The sequence below is a fragment of the Cynocephalus volans genome, chromosome 8, assembly GCF_027409185.1.
Source record: "Cynocephalus volans isolate mCynVol1 chromosome 8, mCynVol1.pri, whole genome shotgun sequence".
NCBI classification, from domain to species: domain Eukaryota; kingdom Metazoa; phylum Chordata; class Mammalia; order Dermoptera; family Cynocephalidae; genus Cynocephalus; species Cynocephalus volans.
In genome coordinates, this window is record NC_084467.1 from 128,472,412 (window position 1) to 128,483,192 (window position 10,781).

Consider the following 10,781-nt stretch of genomic DNA (forward strand, 5'->3'; position numbering starts at 1 on the left):
TTGCAGACTTTCCAAAGAAAATGCTTACAATTCCAGAATCCTACAACTGACTAAAAGGTAGAAGGGTCATTGAAGCTGTTGTGGGAGTAAGGAAATGCAGGCAACCAGGAAGGAGCAAGTCTCTTCTCCTCCTTCCTGCCTTCCAGTCTCTCTCTATTGGCAGAATGTAATAGGGAGCTAGGTGGCAAAGAAGAAATGTAGTTTATGGAGTCCAACTGCAGCATCAGAGAGAAGTATAGAAGTATAGGTTTGGAGCTGAGAGACAAGGCCTTGACAACTGGCATGGCCACCTTCTAACTACTCAGTCCAGAAACAGCCTAATCTGTACTCCCAAATAAAAGCAATTTTACATTTTTGCCTTATAAGATACAAGAATCTCTTAAACTTGACAGTAAAAAAAAAAAAAATTCTTCCTTAAAATGAAGACGGTCTCACTCTCTTCCCCAAAGGGGAAGATACAACATTCCAAAAGGAGGCTAAAGAAGAGCAAACCCAGACCTTTTCAGACACACAAAAACTCAAACAGCATACACCTGTTATAGGCAGAATTACAGCTCTCCAAAGATGTCCATGGCCTAATCACCAGAAACTACGGATGTGTTACCTTGAATGGTAAAAGGGATTTTGCAGATGTGATTAAGGATCTTGAGAGGAGGAGATCATTATGGATGATTCATGTGGGCCCAACATAATCACAAGGGTTCTTATTAAGAGGGAGGCAGATGGGAGAGAGGGAGGGAGAGAAAGAAAGAGGGAGAAGAAACACAGAGGGAGAAGGATGAGAGAGAAGAAGGAGAAGGAAGAGGGAGAAGGCTTGAAGATATTATAGTGATGGCTTTGAAGATAGAGGAAGGAGAAAGAGCCAGGAGAAAAAGTAAAATAGTAAAAAGTAAAAGAATTGGAGGGGGAAGAGGGAATAGGGCTAGTGAAAAAGTAAAATAGGAAAAAGTAAAAGAATGGGAGGGGCACAGTTTTTGGTATGTTGACAACACAGATTTAAACATTACTGTCGAAATATAAAGTTAATAACAAAAGAGAGAGAGGAAGGAAGGGAGAAAGGGAGTGAAATCTCTGAACTGCCTAATGGTTCCGGAGGCAAGGAGAGAGATGAGGGAAAAAAACAATCTAGTAAAGGAAAAGAGAAAAAAAAAAAAAAAAAAAAAAAAAAAAATATATATATATATATATATATATAATATAATGACTATCATTATATCTACATATAATCATCAATATATAATATATATAATACAGAGTAAAAACATGAAAAGAGGTATTCGATATTCATTTTGCAAGTATTTTTGAGCATCTTCTATGTACCAGGCACTGTTCTAAGTACCAAGCCACAGGTTTGAACAAGACAGACAAGGTTTGAGTTCTCAGAGAAAAATGTGATTGTGATAAATTCTATGCAGAGAATTAAAACAGTGATGGGAAAGAGAGAGACAAGGTGGCTACATGATATTAGGTTGTCATGGAAAATCACCCTCAAGAGGTGAAATTTAGGCTGAGATCTAAATGATAACAAAGAGCCAGCCAAAGATCAGGGTGAAGAGCATTCATGGCTGGCAGAGGAACTGGCTAGCACAGAAAAAGCTCGAACATATTATGTGGGTGGTTTGAATGTCCCATTTAAAAATAAAAACTATATATGATTAGGTTTCAAAAAATTCCAGCCAATATCTGTTTACAGGTAATTTACTTAAAACAAATATCAAATAAAGGATGAAAAAAAGGGGTGGAAAAGATACATCAGCAAATTCTTACCAAAAGTACGTTAGAGTAGCAATATAAAAAGGAATTTTAGGACAAAGCATAAACGATCCAATAAGATTTTACAGTGATAAAATGCACAATCCACCAAGAAGATTTAACAGCAATGAAGGTTTATGTACCTAACAGTATAGCTTCAAAATATAAAAAACAAAAGCTGCTCAAATTACAAGAAGAAATGCATACATTCAAAATCATGGAGAGCATTAAACATACCCTTCAAACAAAGATGAAGAAACTAAAGACAAAAAATATCTAGAACTTTGAAATAAAATAGCAAATTTCATTTTTAAATATCCAAAATGTAGATAAGCCACAAAAGAAATTTAATAAATTGCAAAAAATAGAAATTATATGGGCGACATCCTCTGGCCATAATGCAATGGAAATGAAAACAAATAACAAAAGGGAATTTTAAAACACTCATGTTAAAACGTAAATGGAAGTTGAACGGACTATTAGAAATAAAGGACACTGGGAACATTACAGACCAAAATCTGTAGGGTATGACCACAGCAGTACTTAAAGGAAAATGCGATCTTAGATCAAAAACAAGGTTAAAAGGCAAGCAAATGAAAAATGCTCAAAATCAATAATATTCAGGGAAATGCATTAACTCATTCCTTCAATATTTCTTGAGTAATATTCTAGCTGATAAATAACAATTATTACACATGATGTAGTTTATTTGGTTTAGAGAATGATGATATTAAAGATAAGATGTGTTTATTACAGTTATACGCTGAGAAACAACAAAAACCAATGCCTTTTCACACATTCATTGAACAAACATGAATGCTAGGGATACACAAGTCAAAAAAGCATAAGGGGATCCAATAAGATACCACTTCGTACCCACCAGGCAGATAATGATACAGGTTGAAGATTCCTTATCCAAAATGCTTGGGACCAGAAGTGTTTTAGATTTTGAATTTTGAAATATTTGCTTTATACTTACAAGTTCAGCATCCCTAATCAAAAAATCCAAAATCTGAAATGCTCCAATGAGTATTTCCTTTAAGCATCATGTCAGCGCTCAAAACATTTTGGATTTTGGAGCATTTCAAGTTTCCAAGTTAGGAATGCTCAACCTGTAAGTGTTGGTGAGGATGTGGAAAAATTGGAACCCTCACAAATTGCTGGTGGGAATGTAAAAATTGTGTAGCCACTTTGGAAAACAGTTTGGCAGTTCTCCAAGAGATTGAACATGTAGTAACTATAACACCCAGCAACTTCACTTCTAAGTATATACCCAAGAGAAATGAAAACATGTTTAAACAAAAACTTGTATGCTAATGTTCATAGAAGACGTATCCATAATAGCCAAAAAGTGGAAAAACTCTAAACATCCATCAACTGGTGAATGGATAAATAAAATATTATATATTCATACGATGGAATATTATTCAGCAATAAAAAGGAATGAAATGCTGATACATACTACAACACTGGCAAATCTTAAAAATATTAAGTCAGAGAAGCCAGATGAAAAAGACTAAAAATGGTTCCATTTATATAAAGTGTCCAGAATAGACAAATTTATAGGATTGTGGCTGCCTGAGGCTGAGGGGATGAGGAGAATAGGGGATGACTGCTAAAGAGTACAGGGTTTATTTTGGGGATGATGAAAATGTGCTAAAATTCATTGTGGTAATGACTGCACAACTCTGTGAATATACTAAAACCCACCGAATTGTACACTTAAAATGTGTGAATTGTATGGTATGTGAATTATATCTCAATAAAGCTGTTACAAAAAAAGTATGACAGGGGCTGGCCTGTGGCTCACTTGGGAGATTGTGGTGCTGATAACACCAAGGCCGTGGGTTGAGATCCCTATATAGGGATGGCCAGTTAGCTCACTTCGGAGAGCATGGTGCTGACAACACCAAGTCAAGGGTTAAGATCCCCTTACTGATCATCTTTTTTTTGAAAGAAAAAAAGGATAATAGAAGAGAACCAAAAATTTTAAAAGTTTTTTTTCAATAATTTATAGATTAGGAGAACCAGTTATCAAACTTCATAATCTGATAAACACTGGACTGATTGACACTGTACATCTTATATTTTTAAGTATATACATAAAGCTTATTTTTAAAAGCTTGCTAGCAATTAGTCAATTGGTGGATTATACTTCCCAATAAATTAAAAAAAAAAAAAAAACAACCGTAGAAAGAGTTAGAATAAAGGGAAGACAAATGTTTCCTGTATTGTACTAAAAAATACTTCTAAATCATAAGATGTTGGATAGAGTAGAAAATATAAATTTCTGAGGTTGTGCAAAAAAGGAGCATGTAAAACAAAATCAAATAGACGAAAAGCTCTGCAAAGACAGAGACTATGCCTTCCAGTTTTTAGCACAGTGCCTAGAACATAGTAGGTGGTTGATAAATATTTGTTGAATGAATTTTCATTTTGTAAATGAAAAAATGGCAAGAAAAGAAGTAAGGGAGGGTTTCTGGTTGCTAGATTTAAAAAAAAAAAAAGAACACTAATTCCTTCCCTCAATAAATATCTATTGAGTACATATTCTAAAAGTAACCTATCTACAACATTCATAGCAAATGCTGTCTACCAAAATGCTACATAATTTTAGATTTATACATATTTGTACAGAATGTTCTGGAATAAACTAGAAATTGAAGCATTATGTAAAAGATAATCTGAATTCTGAGACAATTACATGTCCGGAATCCTTCATCTACAATCCTAAAAAGTTCTGAAAACCGAAAGGTTTTCTAAGTTTAGTCAAAACTCATTTGGGGGAAAACCTAACCTGAACTGATGTTAGCTAATTTATTTATACACTTTATTTATATATTTAGTTAGATAATCATACATTCACTGAAAAATATTAGTATGTTTGGAGGTGCTGGCCCAGACCCTAGTCTTTAATAATATGCATTTAACTACTTTTCTAAAATCTGAAAAATTTTGAATTCCAAATACATTTGGCTCCAGAGTTCTGAATAAGATATTGTGTATTTGTATAAAATTCCCTTTGAAAGACTAGAAGCTATGAGCATGATGATTTGATCAATAATGAAAGCAGAATTCACTTGAGTCAATCTAAGTTAACATATACTCTATGTTTACTATGAAGAAAACAAGTAGGATTAGAATATAGCCATAAACTTAAGATTCTGAACTTACCCTTTCACTTTTCACAGAACCAGTGACATCATCATCATTTAGGTGGCGCTTGAACTTGGGAGGCATATTTTCTTCCTCACGAAGTTCTCTTTTACTTCTCAGCAGAATAAGTATTCACCACCTTAAAGAGAAAATAAATTCCATCACATTTGAGACTTCTGAGTATAAGCTAAAGTACTTGAAACAGTATCCAAAGCCATGTATGATGGGGCCTTCCTCACTTACCTTACTTCACTACTGTCCTCTCACTTGCTCCACTCCAGTGACCTGGGCTTCTGTGCATGCTACACCTCAACACATAATAGTTAAAACCATGAGAAAATGGATGTAACTTCTCTAAAGGATTTGTGGAGGAAATGAATGAGTTAAGTTTTTATAAAAGGAAACAGCAGATACTAGGGAAGAGGGATAAAACAGGAAGTGGTCCCCTGAAAATGAGACATTAAATGTTTTATGATTTTTAACTTGGAGTCAGAAGAGAGCAGTATACTTCTAGTTCTCTCACTTTCAGTTAGTTGCTCAAGCAATGACTCAGTTTCCTCACTTGTGCAATAGTGATTTCTGGATTTGGCATGGAGTTGGCATGATCAAATCAGACAATACATAGCAAAAACATTCTGCAAACTGCAAAGTCCCACTGGTGCTCCACGAAAAGGGATAAATTTGGTAAGTTTCAGTGGGATACTGTTATTTATAAGATATATTTGGTCTTCATGTTTCCTGACACATAGTACCTAAAACCCTTGGAATCTCCAGAGTGATGAGTGTCTTTTGTATGCTAATGAGATTGAAACAGAGTAAGTTTAGGCCTGTGAACCAAACTGACTCCATTTTCCCTGCAGAGGACACTTTGTTATTTTTCCACACCTCAGTCATGAGACCCCTCAGGGCAAATGATTACCCTGTGGGCTGCCCAGACAGACTGAGATAAGAGAGGAAACAGATATTTACTGAGTTGCAAAACCCCTCCCCAAGGCTTGTTTATCATAATTGTAAAAGTCACAGACTAACCTTAAGACCCCTTTAGGAATTCCCACCTGAACACAAAGCATCGAGGTGACTGCTACAATGACCCTCCTGGGGTGACAATGATGAACACCACTGCCTACTGAGCATGCATCCATGACGCAACCAGGAAGAACAGAACAGACCACCTCCAGTGACACTGGCCTATACCCCTTAACTCCTTTCCCTATAAAAGACCCTGAACAGCTCCCCTCCAGGGGCTAGCTTTACTGTCGCTACCCCCCTTATGCATAAATCTATCTCCTCTTTTAATAAAGCGTTGCTTGCTTTATTGTTGGGTACATTGTTTAATTCTATGACTTTGGAATCCGAGAGCCTAATTTAATCACTGGCAAAAATTGGAAAGCTTTGGACAGCAGAAAAGACTCTTAGCTGCATGAGGCAAGTGGCCACTGGGACTATTTTGCTCCCATGTCTCTGCTGCTGGTAGATCTCTCTCCTGGAATCCCTGGCCTAAATTCTGACAAGGCAATGCCTTATTCTCTTTACCTTTCTCTGGTTTTCTGAGCCCTCTTCTGTTTGGTTGGATTGTATCCACTTCTGTATAGGTGCACCATGGAGGGCTTCTGGCTATGCTTTGTTTTTTTGATTTAAATCTAGTTGATACTTTTCTTCTTTATGCTGAAAACAGTGGGGAGAACTGCTTTTATCAATTACTGTTAATGGAATAGGTTGGCCCCGCCGATTAGGACTAGGCTACACTGGACCCCACTGCTCCTCTTTTCTCTTTGTTTGTTTGTTTGGTTAGACATTTAGTTGAGTACTGGTAATCTGAATTAACCTTCTAATCCTTGCATCAACTTTTGGACTTAAAGGTCATTTGTTTAAGGCAAGAGGGCAAGCCAAGCCTGACCTGTCGGTAACAAGATGACTGGTGGCTGGCAGCTCCTAGGTAGCTTCAGGATGGGGGCTGGTCAAGAGATAGACTAAGACATGATTAGAGGGTTGGGACTTTTCGGCCCCACTCCCCAATCTCTGGGGAGGGGAGAGGGGCTGAAGGTTGAGTTGATCTCCAATGGCCAAGGATGTAATCAATCATGCCCATTAATAAAGCCTACACAAAAACCTGAAAGGACAGGGTTCTGGAAAGCTTCTGGATAGCTGAACACACATAGGTTCCTAAAGGGTGGCATGCATGGAAAGGGCATGGAAGCTCCACACTCCTCCCATACCCTGCCCTATGCATCTCTTCCATCTGGCTGTTCATCTGTATCTTTTGCAACATCTTTTATGATAAGCCAGTAATTATAAGTGTTTTCCTGAGTTCTGTGAGCTGGTCTAACAAATTAACTAAATCCAAGGAGGGAATTGTGGGAACCCCGATTTATAGCCAGTAAGCCAGAACCCCAGGTAAAACAACCTGGGACTTGTGACTGGCATCTGAAGTGGGGTGGAGTCTTGTGGGACTGAGCCCTCAAACCTGAGGGATCTGACTCTATCTCCAGGTAGTGTCGGAATTGAACTGAATTAAAGGACACCTAACTGGTGGAGAATCTGTGGCAGAATTACGTGCTTGCTGGTGGGAAGAAATCCCCACGCATTTTGGGGTCACAGAAGTGTTCTGTACTGAGAGAGAGTAGGAGAAACTGAGTTTCTTTTCCCTATATAAAAACAACTGGAACAAAGCCAATTTTCTTGGCTACAGAACCTCTTACAGCCTTTCATATGCTAATATGCATTGTGATTTTCCAGGAAAATGCTTGAGTATGCAACACATTCAAAATTTTCTTGAGAAAAAGCTGTGCCCTATGCAAATATGAATTTTCAGTATTTTGGACTAGTTGGTGGATGAATACCCAGCAATTCAGAATAGCTAAGATGTACTAAATGTTTTACTATGTGCTAGGCACTATGTTCACTAGGCATGCATTTTCTCTTTTACTCTTTATGACACTCCTTTGAAGTAGGCACTAAGAAACTAAGAAAACTAAGGCTTAGTAAAGATAAGTAATAGTCACTTCACTCACTGAAATAGCAGAGACGTGGGCCTAAATTAAGGAATGGCTGTGCATTATCAGTTTTAATATTTATTCAATTACCTGACCATCAGGCTACACAATTCTGTTCCAGAAAGATGCACTTCCCTATAACAACCCAGTAACCCTCTTTCCTCTTCCACAAGAAGAAACACCTGTAAGACCTTTAGATTAGGTATAGTTCGTTGGTTGTTATACACTAAAAAAGGAATGAACAAGCCAGGGTCCAGTTTCATAAACCAAATAAAAGTAATATTTTAAGCCAGCTCCTAAGCATTTTTCTTAGATAAGAAATGCTTTCAAACTAGAAATTTAACCACTTTTAACAAAAACCAAACTCTTGCTACCTAACAGTTCCAGAGTTCTTCATTCCACAATATTTCTGTCACATACATGTGGCCCATTTTATTCCTCATACTTTGATTTGATAATAACTCATTCATGCAGAAATGTTAGAGAATGTATGTTAAAACAAATGACAAAGTAAATAACTAAAGAACTTGAGCTTTTCTTTTAATTATATCTGTATTTTATTTATATTTAAACCCTACAAAGGGGCTGCCTCAGCATCCCAAAGCAAACAACAGGCAGACTTATATAATGCCTTTATGAGACATACAGTAAAGCTACAACCTTAATGGTGAGCAAACCCCATATTCAGGTCCCATAATCCAAGGATCAGCTTCAAGAAGGCAAGAAACTCAACGTCTGTCTGACAAACAGAAAAGCCATCAGCAAAGCAGCAGGCAGATTAATTAACTATGCTTAGTGAACCACAGGACAACTGATGATATTTGTACCGACCTAGTAAAATAAACCATGTTCAGAAATTAGACTTGTACATACTCTGCCTAAGAATTCTCCTACAAAAAATACATGTGAATTCAGGTATTTGTGCCTAGGTATGTGGGTAAACAGCCATCACGACGTATTTCGCCATTGAAGGTAGAAGACCACTACATAATTCACTTAAAACGTCTCATCACCGCATGCTTCTTATACCATCTTCATACGCTTAAAATTCCATGCATGCATTTAGGAAGTAGTATGTTTTCTATCCAACGTCTTTAAAGGTAATAAACTTCTCACCTGTTGTTAATAAATGTTGACTTCTTTTTTGCTTTACGAATGAAAAACAAAAACAAAACCAACAGCCCTATGTATTTCATTTCACAAAGAATCTGGGCAGAGGCTTTCCTTTTCTCAGCCTCCATTCCCTTTGCCTCCTCTTCCTCGTCTACTCCTCAGCAGTCCTGGTTTCATGGGAATAACGGAAGGACACAGACAGATGTGACTGGCAAAACCTGTCAAGTATAACGATTCACCCCTACCTTCCGGTCATTATAAACACAGCAGGGTTGGCGCTTTTTCTCCCGCGCCCTTAAAGAACCAATTCCACCTCCCCCAGCAAGCAGCTCCGTTCACCCCCCACACCCCGTTTGTAGCACCAAGACACGTCCCCCAACATCTGCTCCTAACTCTGGCCCTCCCCGCCCAAAGACACCCACTCACATTCCGGGCTGCCTCCTGCTCTTAACAAATCGTCCCCATCCAGGGCACTGTTCTCTTCCCATCTCCCCAGAGCACCCCTCAATTCCAGTTCTCCTCCCCTCAACCGCCCCCCATCCGCACACCCCTGCCCCTCCTCAGGGCTCCCTCCCCGGTCCCCCGAGGCCGGCAGCCCAGCCCGACCCAAACGTCGGGGAGCGGTGAGGCAGGGCCGTCGTTCTTCGTTTCCTTCCTCCTCACACCAGCCCCTCCCGCCGGGAACAGGCCGGCGCCAGTACCTGAGGCTCCTGGGGAGCTCCCGGCAGCTCTCCCGGGCTGGCTGCGCTGGGCGGGCGGGGGAAGGAGCTGGAAGCTGAGAAAAAAGGCTGGGAGGGGGAGACAGCCGGCGTAGACCCTGCTCCGGCCGCGGCGCCGCAGCTGCGCCCCCGGCTCATCGAACCGATCGGCGCTCCGCGGCCGGGCCCCAGGCGGAGGGGGCGGGCCCAGGACGCGGAGATCGTCGAGGGAGTCGATTCCGCTCTCTACTCTTCACCTGGGGATCCGGATCCCCAAGATTATGTTGTGTTTTAGGGGGGAACAATAACTGGTTCTCGGGACCGGCTGGGATCCGGCGTGCGTGGAAGGGCGCTCAGGGGAGGTCTAGGAAGCTCTGAGAAGTCACTCAGGGAGGGGCGCTGAGGTTCCTGATTGGGGTTGATGAGGCGTTTATAAGGTGGGCTTTGTGCAAGGTCCTTCCCCCGGGCCAAGGAAGTTGAATGGAAAGAGGAGGATGGCTCACAGCTCGAGTACCTGCTTCGGACCGGGAAATTTGTCTGATGCCCTGTTTTCAGAATTAGATAATAGGAATATCTGATCCAGAGAGGCAGTTTACTTAATGTTACACAGCGGGTTTGGACAGCTAGTTTGGGACAAGGACTGTTTTTTCCCCCGTGTCTTTTGGTTGTAACCTAAAATAACTAGGTCCAGACACGGAGCCTTCAGGTTTCAGGTGGGAAATCACCTTTGCATGGCCATTCTACTGCTCTGTTCACCACTCCCCCTCCCCTCGCCTTCAAGGATTGATATATTTAACTTCAAGTCTGCAGTTGCTGCGTATAGTAATCTCAATTTCGTTTTTGCTTTTTCTTATTTTTACTTTACCATTCCTCCGACGCCCCAACTAGATTGTTCAACCCATTTTTTTCCTGTGATTTGTTTATGAAGGATCTTTTTAACTTTACCTCTGGGTCCTTTGTTGATACAATGTTTTAATGGCCTGAAATACTGTGCCAGGCACTTTCTGAAAACATAAAAATAAGAGGGGGTGTTCAAGAACAAGAGGAGACAAGAACAGGAGGAGGAAAG

The 10,781-nt window shown here is 39.8% G+C and overlaps 1 protein-coding gene across 1 annotated transcript in view; it reads right to left on the bottom strand.

The window, feature by feature from the left end:
* VAMP4 (vesicle associated membrane protein 4) overlaps positions 1-9,881 on the bottom strand; it is a 31,827-nt gene extending 21,946 nt beyond the window's left edge. The window contains exons 1-2 of the mRNA XM_063104840.1: positions 9,716-9,881; positions 4,927-5,047 (exon numbers count right to left, since the gene is read on the bottom strand). Coding sequence (XP_062960910.1) covers positions 4,927-4,992 — 66 coding nt within the window. The 5' untranslated portion in view covers positions 4,993-5,047; positions 9,716-9,881. The remainder of the gene's footprint in view (positions 1-4,926; positions 5,048-9,715) is intronic.
* Positions 9,882-10,781: the final 900 nt, after the last annotated feature.